The sequence below is a fragment of the Elaeis guineensis genome, chromosome 7, assembly GCF_000442705.2.
Source record: "Elaeis guineensis isolate ETL-2024a chromosome 7, EG11, whole genome shotgun sequence".
NCBI classification, from domain to species: domain Eukaryota; kingdom Viridiplantae; phylum Streptophyta; class Magnoliopsida; order Arecales; family Arecaceae; genus Elaeis; species Elaeis guineensis.
This window is the reverse complement of record NC_025999.2, coordinates 90,030,041-90,048,316: the sequence shown is the minus strand read 5'-3', so window position 1 is coordinate 90,048,316 and position 18,276 is coordinate 90,030,041. Positions and strand designations below refer to the sequence as shown.

The window sequence follows — 18,276 nt, the reverse complement described above, 5'->3', positions numbered from 1 at the left end:
GGCGCATATAGACGCAAGGTAGGCGTGTCACAGCGTGTTTGATACGAGTTCCAGGTCCGAATGATGGAATTGTAGCCCGGCTGAACCCTACAGCGGAGTGGGATATTTTTTGGGGAGGGGGGACGGGGGCACGGAGTTATATTTCGATGACTCAAAGGATCGCCAAACTAGAGCCCAGAAGCACGTAGTCCTGCATTAGGAAGGATATAATTATTTTTTATATATATTAACATCGACAAAAATTAAAATCCTATTAAATAGTTGCTAGTTAAAACCTGCTCGGGTATTACCCTTCAAGATTAACATATATTCAGTCAATAAACAGGCTAAACCAACTTAGCACATGATACTGCCATCAAAAGTTGTTCCTTAGAATTGGAAAGTTTACCTCCACTTGCAACGAATAAATTCTTATCTCCTACCCTAAAATCTCTATTCTTGAAACATCGCATAGGAAGGAGCCCCACAGTTGCAGTTTCACAATTTTATTCTTTAAAAGACGTCTCATATCGGAAGAATGATCATTTTCTATACAAACCTGAACTCTTCTATTCACAATCAATATGAAACTAATGATATCTTCTCTTCTATATCACAATAATACCCATGAAAACTAAATTACTTACCAACCATGTGAAGGGGTATATAAGATAATGGAAAGCACTCTTGAGAGCTCCAGTAGCACCAGAATGTTATATAGAACCACAGGTTGCTGCATTTCAGAAAGGTACATAGCCACCATGGCTGAGGGCATGGTGGTTTTTGAACAGTCCATGGTAGTAGTTGTTTTAAAGGCATAAACGCAAGAAGCCAGTGGAAAGGTAGTTCTACTGGTGAATATGCACAGCAGCGATGGCACAAAAGCTTAAGCCGAATACAATCATGTGTATTGTAGACCTCTCTCTCTCTCTCTCTCTCTCTCTCTCTCTCTAAATGTCCCCTGCATTGGACGGTTGACATAAGCAGTAACGGAATCTTATTTATGAACATATGAGACAACTAAAAATACATGAGCATACAGGGTCACTTCCTCTTTTTCTGTTCTTTATCTCGTTTAAGTACTACAGGGGCTGCTGGTATGCTGAACCACCACTCTCTTATTCTTCTTGTCCATCTCTCCGTGCTCGCTCTTCTTGAAGGCGAGTTCCTCGTGAATGCCTCCAGAAATATCATTAAGATTATCAATTTACCAGGTAGAAAGGCTATAGCCAAGGCCAGTAGAACCAGCACTATTATAGCTCTATCTGTTGCCTATTTACCACATGAATAAACAGTAATGTGTAAGATTATGACATTCATATTCATACATATAAAGGAAAAACAAAAAGACAATATCAGAAAGAAAGCATCATATGACAAGTCGTATTTACGGAGGTTTGCATGCAGGTGTTTGAGACACTCGTTGTCTCACTTGGATTTTATAATCCAAAGCATAAGAATTTATGTTATATATGTCTATGTATCCCTCTATCTGATGCCATGTTGAATTTGTTAAATAATTGGGAAACAGATGCATCAGGCGAAAAATCCAACCAACGGGCTAGTTACCAGATGATAATAACTTTTAATCAAGCGGATAAATTGATCATAATGAAAACAGTGAGATGGCCCTGAACAGAAACACATCGTATTAGAGCAATCTAAACACTACGTGACCAAGAGACCAACAAACTTGGTGCTCTAATTTAGATAATGTAAGGTTTGTGATCCAGGTGGTTTTTTATTTTGGGTAAAATGTGATCCAGGGTGTTGATATAGTGTTACTTGCACTGTAACATCATTTATCACAAAAGAAAGAGAGGAAGCAATTGGAGGACAAGCTTGCAATTTGCCATACCAATAACTCTATATCTGTAAGATGCACCAGCTATTCTAAGTATTATAAGAGAATTAATCCTAGTTGTTCCATCATCTGATAACCAGTAATTCTTTGATAAATGATCATTGTGAGTCAGACAGACTCAATATAAATTGATCAATCTTTTGTTCTATTATTAAGGTGGAGAACTGAACCAAGAATTCTATTTTTTTAATAGAAAGATATGACTAATCAGTAGAATTCTCATTCTATCAATATTAATTACATTAATATCTATTTATACATTCTTTTTTTAATGCATTGTATAAATTTTATTTACAATGTTTATACATTATATTTATATTTTTAATATGAATATATATATTAATAATAATATGAAATTATAAATTATGCTTATAAAAATATAAATATTTCTGGAAATAAAAATTATTTTTAAAGTAAAGCAGAATATAGCAATAATTATTGTGAGTGGATTAGTCTTAAGAAAAGTATAAGGACAAAGATACAATCCAAAGAGATATCAACCATTTGGCCATCTCTCCCAGGTGTAATCTCTATTTTATTCCTACAAATAGAAAATGACCTCATGAGATGATACAACAAATATCAATAGAAACATCCTAGATGCAAAATCCATATTTCAATCTATCTATCCCTATACTATGTACATAGTATACATGCATGATCCAGGAGGGAATTTGTAAATTCATTAACCAGGGCTTGATGAAAGAATTTCATAGATTTTTGAAAAATTGAAAGAATTTCATAGATTTTGAAAGAATGACATAGAGTAGTTTCATTGTCTTATCTCCATGTACTCGTCCAGCCATAGATGAATGCTTGCACAACTAAAAAAAACGTATAGGTGAGGCGAAAGTACCAAAGGTTCAAAAAAAAAAAAAAAAAAGAAGAAGAAAAAACAACCTGAGAAGGCATAGCCAATAACAAGGCTCGTAATTTCAAAAGAATGACATTCCCATCCTGGACCAGCTCCTCAACTTGAGATATGGCATTTTGAACAGCCAAGAGCTGCTCCATAGTATTCATTGCTGGAGGGGCTGTCACCTTAACATGATTGATAGGCTGGCCTTTGTTACAAAACCTAGTGAGCAACATGAAGATTGCAATAAAAAGAAGCACCATAACAAGTACATAACCTAGCCATCCCCTGCATTCATTCATATTGAAGGCATATGAGAGCCATGGCATGAATTAGTATTAATGCTTATGTAAAAGAATATATAAATAAGCAAAATATTCTATTATGAACCACTGAAACAAGTTCGATTCATGAATCAGTTCGATTCATGAAATTAAAGGACATCCTACCTAAGAGCGGATCATGACTCTTTCAAGGATGTGAGGGCTAAGGTTTTTATTTATTTATTTAGAAAGAAGTTGAGTATTAATGACATAGTCTTCACAAGAGTTGCAACAAAAGTGTTTCTTTAAGGAAAAATGTCCAGTTTGCTAGCTCCTAATTCAAAGTTCCAAAACATTAAGAGTGCAAGTTTTAGTCATGCAAATTTTCATCATCTATGATCACTCAACCACTGAATCAACTGGCAAGAGTGGCATCTGAAACTCCTTCTATATTATAATGTGTTAAGAGATGGTGCCATTATAACTTCAGTGCTTCCATTCAGCAGTCATTCCTCTCTTTTTTTTTCTTTTCTTTTTCCCTTTTTTTTTTTCTATAGTACCCCCTATCATACACAATTTGGGCCATTAAATGTAGTGTAGCACTGGTTGCTTTGGCACTAAAGGAACCTTCCGATAACAGATATCATCTCTATGCTAATAAATAGTATGAAGGTTTTAAAATTAGGAAAATAACCATGTGTTTGCACACATCGTAAGGACAAAAGTGAACAAGTATATAAAAAAGGAGTTATAGTAGTTAAAAGTATGTCATGCACTATTGATAGATTATCTGTTAAAAAGTGGCAGAGCCAAACCTGGAAATTATGTAACAAGATACAGAACAGAATACAAAAGACTTGAGAGGTTCATTCCATGATGCCAAAGAATCAAGCATTTTTCCTAGTTCAATCATAGGATGCAACAGCTCCTGCACGTTTAAGGCAATGTCATAAAGCATATCATATTACACAAAACAAGAACATTGATGGATTTAATGACAGCTCTATATTTGACTAAAGTGATAGTATTCAAATATGTCATTAACTCATATTCCACATTTCATGGAAAGAAAAAGCATGAACAAACAGAACATGAGACATACAGTAAAACACCATAACCAATTGGTGACATTCTGCTAGAAATGGATACTGAAAACTAAGCTCAAGTAGTTAAATAGATTCAAGCATCAATTTCTCCTCAACAGGTTCTTTTTTAAAAGAAAGTTTCAAAATTTTGTGAAGAACAATATCACATCATTTTCAACCCAAGGTTGTGCTTTGTACACAAGAATTCCTGAAGAAATAGCTCCCTACTGACACCCAGATCACCATCATTCTTTTTAAAATTAAGTAGGATGAGCAACGGGGATGTTAAGTGAAATGGAGGTACATGACCTCATCTAAAAGAGGGTTTGAGAAATGCAGAACTAATCAAGCATTGTAGAAGGACATGCTGGCAAAAGTCGAGCAATTGATCATTCTACAGATCCATACGGCAGACAGTAAAATACTGTCTATTAGGAATAGATGAATTTATTAACTGCATCTGATGATGCAATAGCAAGAACTTCGATAAGCAACAAGAAAAAAGCAACAAGAGGTATAGACATCTTCAGGGGTGAACATAAGCAAGATGAGACAAGTTTCAGACATGTGTGAATGACTGATGCAGACAATCAAATATTGGTAGAGCAAAAAGCTATCGGACCGAGCACTTAGGTCAGAATTCTGTTGCATATATTAACTCCTGGCATAAAATCCCAGCCTGAAGGTTGCACAAGTTGAGTGCATGCTGCCATGCTCTATCTGCCTTGTCAGGCAAAACAGTATAGACTGCATATATGTAGTTTAATTACAGTGTATAATTATAAAATAAATAGGGTGCATATACTTCAAATTTTGACCAGAAAACAATTAAACCAATGATGTAGCAAAATCTAACAGCAATATAACCCATGAATTATTTCCAAAGGAAAAAAAGTCTCATCTGTTTATTTTCCTTACCAACACAAAACTTGCTCGCTCAGGTACAAAGATAAAAAGGCTACAACATACCAAGCAAAGTTAAAAAGGCTACCAAAATCTGGATCCTCCAGGAACCCTTGTTCAAAGACAAACATTCCCAAAATCACTTTGAAGCTTTCCCAGACAAGCACATACCATAACAGGACCTTTTCAACCTGATCCTAAGTATGACACGAGAAGACCATCAAACGGCCTCCATTAACCACAAAAAAGAGACTCCAATACCCGAAATGACTTTATATGAACATACAGATCTTGCACCAATTTAAATAACAGCCTAGTGACCCATTTCTATGTCTCTTAGACTACTCTTTCATCACTCTGAGCTTGAAGCTCACAAAATCATCGCTCTCACACTATGTATCATGACAACTGAGTGACCTATTATATTGATAATAATGGTACATAATACATATGATGCATATGGTCACCTCCAAAGCGTGATTCCGTCAACATCACATCTTCATAGATACATGTGACCACAAAACTAACAAGTGAAGCTCCAGAGCTAAAAAACAATTATATGCAGCAATTTCAAGTCATGCCAGATCAGACTAGCGAACTAAAGAGCACAATTATTTTACATATCAAACTATGAAGACAATAGAGCCATCTAACAATAATCAGTTGAAGTAACAAGGTCACAAGCAATATGGACGGAACAAAATAGATGACATGCATGTTGAATACCTTCATCAACGCCAAATTTGTATCGATCCCATCTACTTTAACTCCATCAACTGTGGCTTTTGCCTGCTCTACCATTTTGTAATTATCCCGGGACTCACTCACAGCCTTTTCTAAGGAACTCATCTGCCCTACAACTAATTCACCAACAAGAAGTCTTTCATTATTAGCATCTTGTGATTCCACCCCCAGATTTGACAAGACCGCCAAAGCAGATATAGAATACATTCCACTTCCTGAGCTAGATTTGTTAACCTGATCCAACCTCCTAGAAGATACCAATTCAGCTAGAGTTTCTAGTATTAGGTCACCTCCAGGAAGCTGATCACACAGATTGAACATCAAAAGTGCCTCACATTGTAAGGGAATTGAGGGAACTAACTCTTGAATAGCTTGCAAACGCAGAATACCTAGCACAGCCTTCGAAATTGTTTCTTCCTTCTCAACACCCTTTATTTGGAATTTTCTAATAAACCTATGGGCATAAAGAATTTCTCGCATAACGGCCAGCCAATAGTCCCGACGTGAATGACCTGTAAGCTCTGGAAACTCCACGATCACTGGTTCTGATCTACAAACAACATTGGAGGCATCAATAGTTACCGTACGATAATCTTCCTCAAGAGCATTCAACTTTTACCAACATCAAAACCTGCCTGAATCTATTAATTTTCCACCCAGTATCCAAATAAAAAATGGGGAAACAAAAAGGTAGCATTAAGGAAGTTAAGACTGCAACATTGGTAACAGGCTGGTAAACAATATGACTTACAAGGATATCGATTTATACATGACTGCTTTGTCAAAAAGACGTGAACCCCATGGCCCAGACAACTCAGGCTTGATAATCTGTTTTAAATCATCTGCAAGGTCATATACTTTTGCTTTGTCATAAGTTACAACACGTAGAGGTTCAAAGTAGAGAGCATGATCTGTCAGCGTTAATCTTCCTGCATTAACAGAGTTTAATAAGAACCATAGCAACAAGAGGGCATGAATTGTTGACAAAGCTCTGTGAATTTAAGTACTTAAGACTAAGCAGTCTATTAGAGAGCATTAATCACTGCATGTTTCATATCAGTCACCAAACCCACAAATATAGTGTTAGTTAATACAGAACCCACCAGGCCATGTGGAAATTCCTACATGTTCAAGTACCGGTTGGGTGGTCAATGTTCCATCCACATCAAGAATTCTTTCTCCTCTATGCGATCGAAGACCCAAAAGAAGAGATGATTCTGATTGTGTCTTCATTTTTTGTGTTGCTCTGCATAAGGGGGAAAAATCTAGAATTAGACACAATGTGCCCTAAATATTTTTCAGTTATGAGCTGACACAGCATGTGTATAACTAAAACAGATTGTTTTATCACACTGTCAACCCCAGGCATAAACTATTAATAAAACAGACAGTTAGCAGTATTCTGCTGACAGCATATTGAATGAAATAATGTGACTGATAACCTGTCTAGCGCTCCAAGGTACTTATCATATATTGCAAAGGGAAGTTGCCCAGCAGTCGAAGTTGTAAGTACGTCAAAAAGATTGAAACAGGTGACTACATCAGCAATGGTGGGGATCGCCGGTGCTATTCTAGAGAAAGCCTCTACCCCAACGGTACTCTCCTTGTCCACCTGCTTTAAAGATGAGAAAGATGAACTTAGAAGAACCAGTCACACTAGGATTTGCAAGCTATACCGTCTGATTACAAAATAAGGGAATAGTTATAACAATTCCAATAAAATATATGTGTGCAGGTCTCTGTGAATTATCTACCTTGACTAGAGGCTGACTTGCAGTAGCAGGAGCTTCCCAGGCTAACATCATATCAAACGTCAGCCGGCGAAATTTCTTATCAGCCAAGTGATCTGTGACTTGAGTAGAGAGAGCAAGTGCTCTAAAACAACAGTACTCCAAGAAATTTCTTGCATAGTTTGAGGGGTGTTTTATGGACTCAGATGCTTCTTTATCAAAGTTATGCTGAAGCTCGTCCATTGAAACGTCAAGAGTTCTGAACCATAGCAAGCGTGGAAGCAAAATATTTGTGCAGCAGAGACAGTAATCCCATTACAATAATGAACATTTACCAAATCATCTAACACTCTCAAAATTTGAGGAAAAGTACACGAAGGAGTGCTACACTGCATAGTAATTAGTGACCGATCCAAAGATGAATCATAATGATACTACCGAACTTTCTGAACGGTCTATTATGATGAGGTATGATGAGGTATTAATGATTTACTCCTAACAGTTTGTACCAAAAACTGGATGACTAGAAACCCTTAGAAGTCTCATCTTAACAAAATTTATACGAAATAATACAAAAAAAATCCCATTTTCAAGTCTAATTTCAGTGGCATCATCCCCATTTCCTTTTTTTATCATAAACAATAAGCTGAGATGGAAACGATAATCCGAACACTAAAAAACCATCAATATTTCTTCAGTATGTTGCATTTGTTGGAAAAAACTTCGAAACTCTAACTAAACAAAAGAAGAATTCCGTTTCAGTTCGAAGCAAAATCAAATCATGAGGAGAAAGCAATGTTATACCGTGAGCAACGGCCGACGATGACATTGGCCATCGGGGAGAGCTCGGGAATCCCCTTGCGCTTGCCGGACGGGGAGCGGCCCATCTCCTCGAACTCCTCGTCAAAGGAGCTCCGGCGGCTGAGCGCCCAGTTGAACGCCCCGTCCTTCACCAACCCTTCCAACACGTTCCGGGTTTTACTCATCATCGCCATCTCCACCACCTCTCCAAGGCCTCCAAATTTCCCAATTCCAATGCCTTAGCAGCTAGGATTTCGCTCTCTGGTCGTCCCGCCGACGAAAGCCCGACCTAAATCCTTGTCGGCTAAGATATCCATCTGTGCTAAAAGGTAATAGATTTCTTGGATTACCAACCAGTAGAGGAGTTTCTGATTCTTGTTCCGGGATTTGGAGAAGAAGATGGAGTTGAAGGAAGATTAGAGGGAAAGAAACGGGGAACGTGAAAGGGGTAGAGCTCCCGGCGGTGACGCGAAGGAGGGGTGAGCAAAGCAATCGTTATCGATTGCTATTCTGGCACAAAACGGGCAAGGCGCAAGCGGGACACGAAAGAAGAGATGGTGATCTTCTCACCTCCCGGTGAACGGTTGGTAGAAGGCTTCCGTCCGCTAAGCTGCAGGATGTGAGGGTTGTTGTTGTGGGGCCATCATCTCAATGTCACTGATGGTATGAATGAAGATAACGAGGTAACCATGTATCATCATCCTGATCCTATTCGACAAAAATTCCAAAATACCGTTCAGTCGACTGATAAAATATTTATTTTTAAAATCGAATATCCAAGATCACGTCGAGACAATAATTTTGAATTAAAATTTAAAAATAATAATGCCCCTCATTAGAAAAGAAAAAGTAATATATTAATATATTATTAATATATTATATTAATATTATATACATTATAGTATATTATATTGATATTATATATATTATATTATTAATCATATTAGTATCATATATTAACATATTTCATATTTACATAATAAAAATATTTAATATATCACTTCTAAATACCTTATTTATCTAATCAAAATAAATATTACTATTAAAAATAATATATTATGAGCAGAAATAAAAATATTAGTCCTATAATAATAATTAATATATCTCTACATAATTACTAAATATATTTCTATGAAATATATTCATAATTAATATATTAATATCTTATGTAAATATTCTATTTTAATATATTTTATATGCTTAATATATTTTTGGTGCATATATTAAAAATAATTTTAATATTATATGATTCGTGATCTTCAATTTTTGTAGAATATCAAATATATTATTTATAAATATTTAAAAAAATTTAATCAATAAATGTAGCATATCAAATATAATAATTTTAAAATATTAAATAAAAATCATCGATGACCTAAGATTACCATCATCACCAAACAGCTATGATTCTTCTTTAGGTACGTGGATTGGTTCGAAGTATAGTGCTTGGCAGAAGAGTTAGATCAAGCGATTTAATTTGTGTCTGTTAGCGTAAGGGTGGGTGATGTGTCGAAAAGGGAAGTTCTTGGCATCGAAGTTGTTTTCAGAATACTAGGCCATTTTTTATCGGGTTAAGGGATAGGTGGAAATGAGAACTCCGTAAAATTGACCAAAGCATCGCTCTCTTTAGCTAATTTGTTGTCCGGTGCCTGTGGGGTTGTCTAATTATTGCTAGTAATTTGTTATTGAAGGTGCTTGGTTTGATACATAAGCCGTACATTTCATGTTGCCATTGACACTCAACCTGAGGGAGTTAGACGTGATGGCGAACGGTGAATGGTCAATTTTGCTCAGATCGATATTTTCAGACCAATCTATTGGGAGGTGAAGATCCAACCTGCAAACAGTAAAGAAAATATAAGAGATTATTAAATTCGATCCAGTTAAGGGTCTTTCGATGCTTAAATGAGATTGAATTTGGGTGACAGTGAAGATTTGAGAGAATTAAAAAGAATAGAATAAGATACTAAAAAAAAAAAAGTGCGCTCGGATGTCTCTCAGATCCTACGTATATATTTGATGCTAGTGGCAATTGCTTAACTAATCTTGAAGATATTAATCATCTGTTATTGGATCATTTTGAAAATCGATGGAAGCAGGAAGAATATGTTCCTCAATTAGATTATTCTTTACTTCAATTAGATTATTCTTTACTGTCACATATTATTTTTTCTGATTAGAATAGGATTCTGATTAGCTGTGTTTTGGATAAAAAGATCGAAGAGGCGATGACGAGTATTCAATCTGATAAGGCTTTCTTATATTTTTTTCAACATTTTTGATCATTAATTAAATCTGATATTTTGGTTGCTCTTCATTATTTCTTCTCTATTGATACTTTGCCTCAGGTCTTGGAACCGAATTTTCATTGTTCTTATTCTAAAAAAATCTAATCCTCAAACACCAAATGATTATAGACTAATTAGTCTATGTAACACCTTGTATAAGATCTTAACAAAAATTTTGGTTAATCGAATCAGTCCTCTTCTTTCGAATTTGATTTCTAAGGAACAAGAAGCTTTTGTTCCTGGTAGACATATTTATACTAATATTTTGATTGCCCAGGAGATTATGCATTTTTTAGTAAGAGCTGCTAAATCTAGAGGTCTGATGATGATTAAATTGGATATGGAGAAGGCTTACGATCAGATTCACTGGCAATATTTGTTTCAAACTTTACATTTATTTGGATTTCACGTTCAATTCATTACATGGATTAAAGCTTGTATTCAACATCCTCAGTTTGCCCTACTCATAAATGGTTCTCCCACTCATTGGTTCACTGTCACTCACAGACTCAAATAGGGTTGCCCCCTATCTCCCTATCTTTTCATTTTTGTAACTTAATCTTTTTCGAATCTTTTGCATATGGCAGCTCAAAATAAACTGTTGTATGTGTACCATCTTAGAAGAGGTTCTTTAATTTCTCACATATTTAATACTTGCTCGAGCTACTATAAAGGATACCATTATTGTAGCTACTGTTATTGGTGTTTATTGTCAATATTTGAATTAGAGGGTTAACTATAACAAATCGTCAAGATATTTTACTCCACTTCTTTAAAATTATTTAGGAGTTTCTTCGTCACCTACCACACCGATAAAACATCAATGTAGATGTTTCATAAATAAGATCTCACCAAAAATCGTATCTTGAAAGTGACGTACTTTATGTTTTGCCAGTAGAGCTACTTTAATTCAATATGTTTTGCTAGCTTTACCCACTTATGAGTTAAGTACGGTAAATATCTCTGTCAATATCTTAAATCAAATGGAAAAAAAATTTTGAATTTTTTTATGAGGTCATTCCTCTGACACTCATGGATTTCATAAAATAGCTTGGGATAAAATCTGTCTTCCTACATCATCTAGGGGTTTGGGCTTCAAATCTTTACTTCCGTGCAAACAGCAATGTCTTAGTCGTCTAGCTGCTTATTTAATTTTGCATCCTACTTCGCTTTGGACAAAATTAATTAGTGCTAAATATCATTTTGTGGGATCATGGTTAAACTATTTTATTCCTAAATCCAGTTCAATCATGTGGAAAAAAATTTGCACTGTTGGTATTAATATTCAGTTTTGTTTTCAATATATGGTAGGGTCTGAAAATCATGTTAATATTTATAATGACCCCTGGATCTCCACTTGTCCTGTGAAATGGTGGCCTACTTTGATAAATATGGATTTAGATGTGTTTCGATCTAACATTTCTGATTATATTGATACATCCTGCTATTGGAGAATTGATAGGTTGGAGCACTTGTTTTCAAATGACCTGGTCCGTCAGATTCAAGCAATTCCTCTCCCCTATTCACAAGAAGATGATATTTTAGTTCGGGGTCTGACTAAACTTCCTCATATGGTCCTGAAAGATATGCCTTCTCCTTCTTCTGAATCAGTTCAGCATGAGCATGCTCGGTTGTTTAAGCTGATTCGGAAACTCTCCCTTCCACCTTTGTGTTCGGTATTTTTGGTGGCAGTTAATTTGGAAAACGACTTTCTACAAAGCAATATCTCACTCACTGTCACATTATTCCTGCCACTCAGCAGTTTTGTGATATGTGTAATAATTCTATCGAAGATTATGATCATATTTTTGCCACTTGCACCTTTGCAAACCAAGTTTCGTCTTATATTAGTTATCTGAACCACTTACCCTGCTCTTTTAACTCGCTTGCATATTTGTTGGATTACATGGGCAACGATGATATTAATAAATACCGAAAAAATATTGTGGCTTGTTCTACTTGGGCTACTTGGCAAGAGAGGAATAGCCGTATTTTTGAAAATACTTTGCCAACTCCTGCTCAGGTTTATTGTAAAGTTATGGCTTTTCTAAGAGATTCAGTGAGGTACCCGTCTAGGTACCGGGGTAGTGCTACTAGCAGCTCTGCTCATCAAAGTGGATGTATTTTTGTCTCTGGGCTACCCCCTCCCTATAGGTATATTAAAATTAATTTTGATGGTGCTCTCGATTCCAGCCAGGCTTCTGCTGCTTATGTGATTAGAGATCATTCTGTTCGTTTCATGCAAACCGGTGGAAAAAATTTATTTAATGTTACTATGCCTTTTGCTGAACTGATTGCTGCCTAGCTAGGTCTGTTTGTTGCTATAACCAAATTTCATGCTACTCATATCATATTGGAAGGTGATTCAATAACTGTTATTAATTGGATTGAAAATTTTCAGTCAAAAATATAATCATCTTCATTTTTTGAAGGACATCTGGAATTGGAAGACACAAGCTGTAGAGGTTAGAACATATCATATATACCGAGAAGGCAACAAGGTGGCAGACTATTTGGCAAACAAGGCCAAGGCTGGAGATTTTCAGTGGAGCAATATAACCGATGTTGATTTAGATTGTTTAAATCTTCTTCAAGCTGACAACTATGGAGTTTGGTTTCAAAGGAAGGAATAACTCTAACCTAATTGCTCTTTTCTGCAGGAACAACTGCTTAAACTTATGGCTCAAGTGCAAGGATAAAAGGAACAGGCTGATTAAGGGACATTGTCAAAATGTTTCAAAGCTGTTTTCTTTTGCATATCAGCTGATCATTGCTGCTATTGCTAATTTGAGACGGGATATCATTTTAAGTAGACTGAGGTTGGATCTTCCACTGAGTCCAATTGGCACGAATCAAATCCTCAGCTTATCATATTTGCAATCATTCATTTTGGAAGACAATGTCAGCCCCATTTGGAAAGAGCTCAATATATTAATAGTATGGGAAAGTAAGTGCTATAGCATCGAACAAATGGGTGATTCTATTCATCTTTCATCATCTACACTCAACATTTAAAGGAGCAAATATTATTGCAGAATGTGGCCACACTTATTTTGGATTCTAAGTGGAAGGCAAGCCTCATTGTTATAATGTACAGGCAAACAGCATGTATGGCAGATTTTCTTTCTATAGAGACTCAGAGAGTAAATATGTGTAAAGGAAGCTCTTGTAAACTGCTCAGCTGTAAAATGATTGGGACAAAAAAAGAAGGAAAAAGAAGAAAAGAAAGAAAGAGGAATGGCAAGAAAAGAACAAAAAAGGAAAGTAAGAAAAAAGGGAATATAAAAAAAAGGAACATATATCCAAAAATAGGAAGATTACAGAAGGTTTTATTCTAACATTTTTTGTTTTCATCCTTGCACAGGTTTCTACTCCATTGAACAGGATCAACATATTGGTATCAATTGTATCATCATACACAGTTTACTATCTTCCATGGAAGGTCATAGAGTACTTCATCTGCAGTCTTCAGTTAAACCCAAGGTTAAAGTGTTTACATCAAGGTTGTGGATTATCTACAGCACAGATGGATGCTTGGTGGAGGTATGCTACACATATTTCAATTCAGAGGATGGATAATCAATGTTGCTACCTTGACAGTAAAGGACATGCTATATTTATTTTGTGATTACTACTAACAATGGGTTCTTTTGCTTGCAGGTTGATTTGTTAAGTAAACTGACTATACACTTCTTACACCATAATCTACCTAATGTTCTACCTACTTACACCAATAAATATAATGGGGTGACCTATTGGATTTACTGGACCAATGAATGTTCTTTTGGAGCCAATTGTGCCGTTATGTCTCATTATGTACCTGCGATTAGCACAAAGTTTTACTGTAGTGGCAGGAGTACAAACAGACACTATTTAAAGAGGAAACATTGGAGAGTGTATCATATGTATGGAGGATTTCAGAGTGAATTGCAAGTTGAGGATTTGATACAACTCTTAAGCGGTGTTTGGTGGCATGAATATCTTCATCACAGATTTCATTGTCTCTTACCTTTTACTTCATCTTTTCAGAAAAAAGGATGTTAGGTTTCTCTGCAATTAGAATAATTCTCAAAGCACTGTGTTCCACGTCTCAAAGCACTGCAATTGGAGTACTTCTGAAAGCACTGGGTTCAGAAGAAGGATGTCAGGATTCTATGCAATTGGACTACTTCTCAAAGCACTTTGTATGCTGCATTGGAATGCTGCAGGCTATCAAGATTTCAAAGCTTTTGATGCTCGGAACCAATATCGTAATACTGGGCAACTCAAATTTCTTTTGCGGTTCATATACAGGCTGCTAATCTTCCCTATCTTCGCCCATGGCATGCTGATGATACTGCGGTCTCACCAGCTTTTGGATCTCCTCTCTTTGCAGTTATACTGTATCTGGTTCCTTTTAATGTACAGCCACTCTTTGTTTGTTTTACTTTTACTACCGCTTGGTTTTGTCAGACAATCCTTGTAAATATTGTAAAGGTTACTTGTTTCGAATGAATAAAGTATAATTCTACCAAAAAAAAAAATTTTAAAAATGACAGTACCGTCAATGATCATCTGTCAAAGGATAACTAGGATACCCTTTCATTATTTTTCTTCAAATAAATATTCCTTCATTGTCTCATATTTTCCTTTCTGTCTACCCTCCTTTTTTTTAAAAAAAAAAAGTGGGAAACTGTCTCTATATTATGCAGTGAAACTCTGTTTTTATGTTATATTAATTCTAAACATAACTATTTTATTTAGAGATCGTCTGATCGGGTCAGTCACAGGCCACATCTGTATCCTTTGGAGTAGACATCCTATGTTGGTCTTCATTTTAATCACTCTTAGAGATAAATACGCGTTTCTAAATTAGTTATTTGGAACTGTGGATGGCTGGAAAGAGAGAGTCTGACCTAGAGAACTTCATCAACCTCCACATCATCACTCTCCGATGATGTCTACCATGATAATATTCAAACCATGACTTCCTGCAGAAGTATAGCTGCTAATTGGTTAAGCTCGTGGTTTTCATATGTCAAGATCTTTATTTGTGTTAGCACGGCACGCCCATGAGTATAGAATAGCTAAATCTAATTCTTAAAAGCTAATTATTCCAAAACATGTGTTGACAAAATGTTGATAGTTGAAAATTTTCTTTGAGAAATATGTCTGGAAGGAAACTTGACCAAAATAGGGTGAGGGGGGGATGGAAGTAAAAATATTAATCTTAAATATTTAAATATTGAACTTGGCAAGGAGCAGCTGGAGCCTACCGTAGGTACGTGTCTTAAGGCCTGAGCCCAACTCAATCAATGTGCCCAGGAAAGTCTCTTTCGTGAAAAAACACTGCTACCCACGTATCCGCACATTGTCATACCAGTTACAAAACTTATAAAAGATTTCTTAGGTGCTAATTGATTCTTTGTAATACTTTCTAAGATTTATTTGCTATATTATATCTTAATCTGAATTTTTTTTTTATTTATCGGATGTTATATTATGATTAAATAAATACCACCATGAGAATCAGTATGTAAAATATTTAAAATCTAAGTGAGAGTTGTAGAAGAAGAAGAAGTTCATAAAGTAGTCGTAGAATGATTGGTCACATAGATCTTAACCCAATGCACTATTCACTTTGGTACAAGCATGTGTCATCTTAAAAGAATGCATAATTTGAGAAAATCTTATACTAGTGGGTGGGAACTAGCATGTAGAAGATGATGAAACCGATAGCCATATAATGATTATCGCATAATCCCTCATGAAAAAGGATATACCAGGCCTTCTCATGCAACAAGATTTTTTTTTTTTTTTTTTTTGATAAATCCAAGGGTCCAAATACTCGAGAGAAAATTAAAAAGAGAGCTAGGTTCTAAGAAAACATATTCTGGTGATATTATAGCATTAATTAACCAGCTCTTTTATTTATTTGGGCATAAAAGACATGTGGAAATCAAAGCCATCTTAAAGGCCTACAAGTTTGTTTGCAGATTGGTTTGCTTCTCTAAACACATGGGAGATATTGGAAAAGTTAATTCACTACATTGCAACATATCTGAAAGAAGAGGGTGCGGCAATGATGTGGAAGTCAGGCAAATCCTTTGAGATTGTCTTCATTGAATAACCTTCAAGCCAAAATTTTGTAAATTCTAACTGATGAGAAGCCACTAATAAATTTTAGCTGATGAGAAGCCACTAATATTCCTTTCCAATTTCCTTGAAGTTTTACTTCGGATACAGAATTTGCATAGATTTTGGTGCTAGCATAAATAATACATCCCATTAAAGTTTTAACAGCCCCTGCGTTATCTTCCTTCCATGATGCCTCAAAATGGACTAACAAATCATTATTATTGACTTCAATTCACAATCATTGGTATCCAATAATACTAGAATATTGTTTTTAATAGAAGTTTAACACGATTTGAGTATTTAAAAAAGAAACTAATTAATCTTATTATGTGGATTGAAAACTAAAAAATTGTATCCGCGATTAATGTTCTTTTTCTATCCTTATCTCTAGGCCTTTTAGGAAATTATAGTGAAACAATTAGTCAATAGACTGGAAGGCCCAAAGATGGACAAATGCCTGCATTAAAAAAAAAAAAAAAAAAAAAAAAAATCTAACCTATTATTCCAGGATAAGTTAGACGGATAAGATGAACAATTACGGTCGACCTATTTGCATACAAAATTTTTATGCGGTATTGCTTCGTGGATTTTTCCTATTTTCCTTTTTGCATACATATATATCGCTACTTTCCGTATTTTATGAGTGCCCGGAATCTCTATCTAGCCAGCTGTCGTCCAGTTAAAATGAATCCGTGAATTACCTCCCAGTCAAACTCCAGACAGATCTGGACCGTCAAAGAAGTTTTGACTCCAGTAAAAGACACAGGGCCACGGTATGGACGGCTAAGATTTTTTGTTTGACTTGGTGATCAGAGGGCGAGAGGCTTTATCGCCCGAGCGGACCGAAAAGATCGCAGTTTACAGCGAGTCGGCGAGTGCGGATTTTATCTTCTAAAGTGGAATTCAGGAATATTAAATGGAGCAATAAATGTAATAAAAATAAGATTCGAGGCTCCCCGTGTGTATCGGATCTAAGGAAACGGCGAATGATGGCAACATGCCTAACGTGCACGCTCTGCCCTTCACATGCAAACAACCTCATTTATCTTCTAAATTACTAAAATGGCACCATGCTTCATCTGAACACTTCTAACATGCATGGTGAATGGATGTCTTGGATTCATCCTAGTGACGAGAATGAACGCACCTAGGTTGTATTTTTCTTGATTTGGTAAGATGATGATGTACTTTAAGAGTTAGAGACTAATTTTGCACTTCCATCCTAAATTATTTTTTTAAGGATATTTTATAGTTTTATGCATTTCCATCATAATGCATTCTCATGATGGAAAAAAAAAGTATTTACTGATTCTTGCCATTCCTTGTTAAATTGGACTGAAGAAAATTGTAATGGTCTTATAAAATACTATAGGAGACAAGTGGAGCTTTATGTAATGAAAAAAAAAGATGGATGAGATAGCATCTAAATAAACAAAATATAGGATTGCACAAAATAGTAGTTATAAAACAAATGCATGTATCATGGACAAATATATACGTCTGAAGTTTATAAATCTAAATTGAATTCAATACATGTAAGTATAATAATTTTGATGAACATTTATACTCGTCTACATTGTGGATTATCCATTCTATCTTTATAGTTTTGTTTACATCTATCTGCTTGACTAGTCTATATGATCTTT

General features: G+C 35.5%; 1 protein-coding gene across 3 annotated transcripts; it reads right to left on the bottom strand.

Moving 5' to 3' along the window:
• Positions 1-808: 808 nt before the first annotated feature.
• LOC105048430 (uncharacterized) lies at positions 809-8,757 on the bottom strand. Of its 3 annotated transcripts, none has more exons than XM_010927730.4 (9): positions 8,229-8,757; positions 7,449-7,683; positions 7,137-7,309; positions 6,798-6,940; positions 6,446-6,623; positions 5,677-6,244; positions 3,778-3,890; positions 2,744-2,987; positions 809-1,251 (listed from the first exon to the last, which is right to left on the bottom strand). In XM_010927730.4, the coding sequence occupies exons 1-9, from the start codon at positions 8,417-8,419 to the stop codon at positions 1,024-1,026; spliced, it is 2,073 nt and encodes a 690-aa protein (XP_010926032.1). In that variant the 5' UTR covers positions 8,420-8,757; the 3' UTR covers positions 809-1,023. The 3 variants fall into 3 exon arrangements, with proteins under 3 accessions (XP_010926032.1, XP_010926034.1, XP_010926033.1); XM_010927732.4 differs by having other exon boundaries at positions 2,744-2,921; XM_010927731.4 differs by having other exon boundaries at positions 7,137-7,306; positions 8,229-8,756.
• Positions 8,758-18,276: the final 9,519 nt, after the last annotated feature.

Bases quoted from the DNA above. Each gene is read 5' to 3' on its own strand.
- LOC105048430 (XM_010927730.4), bottom strand. From the start codon at position 8,419: ATGGCGATGATGAGTAAAACCCGGAACGTGTTGGAAGGGTTGGTGAAG. The intron at 7,684-8,228 runs GTATAACATTGC...GCTATGGTTCAG, and splicing joins ATCGTCGGCCGTTGCTCACG to AACTCTTGACGTTTCAATGG. The intron at 6,245-6,445 runs GTAAGTCATATT...TGTTGTTTGTAG, and splicing joins ATGTATAAATCGATATCCTT to ATCAGAACCAGTGATCGTGG.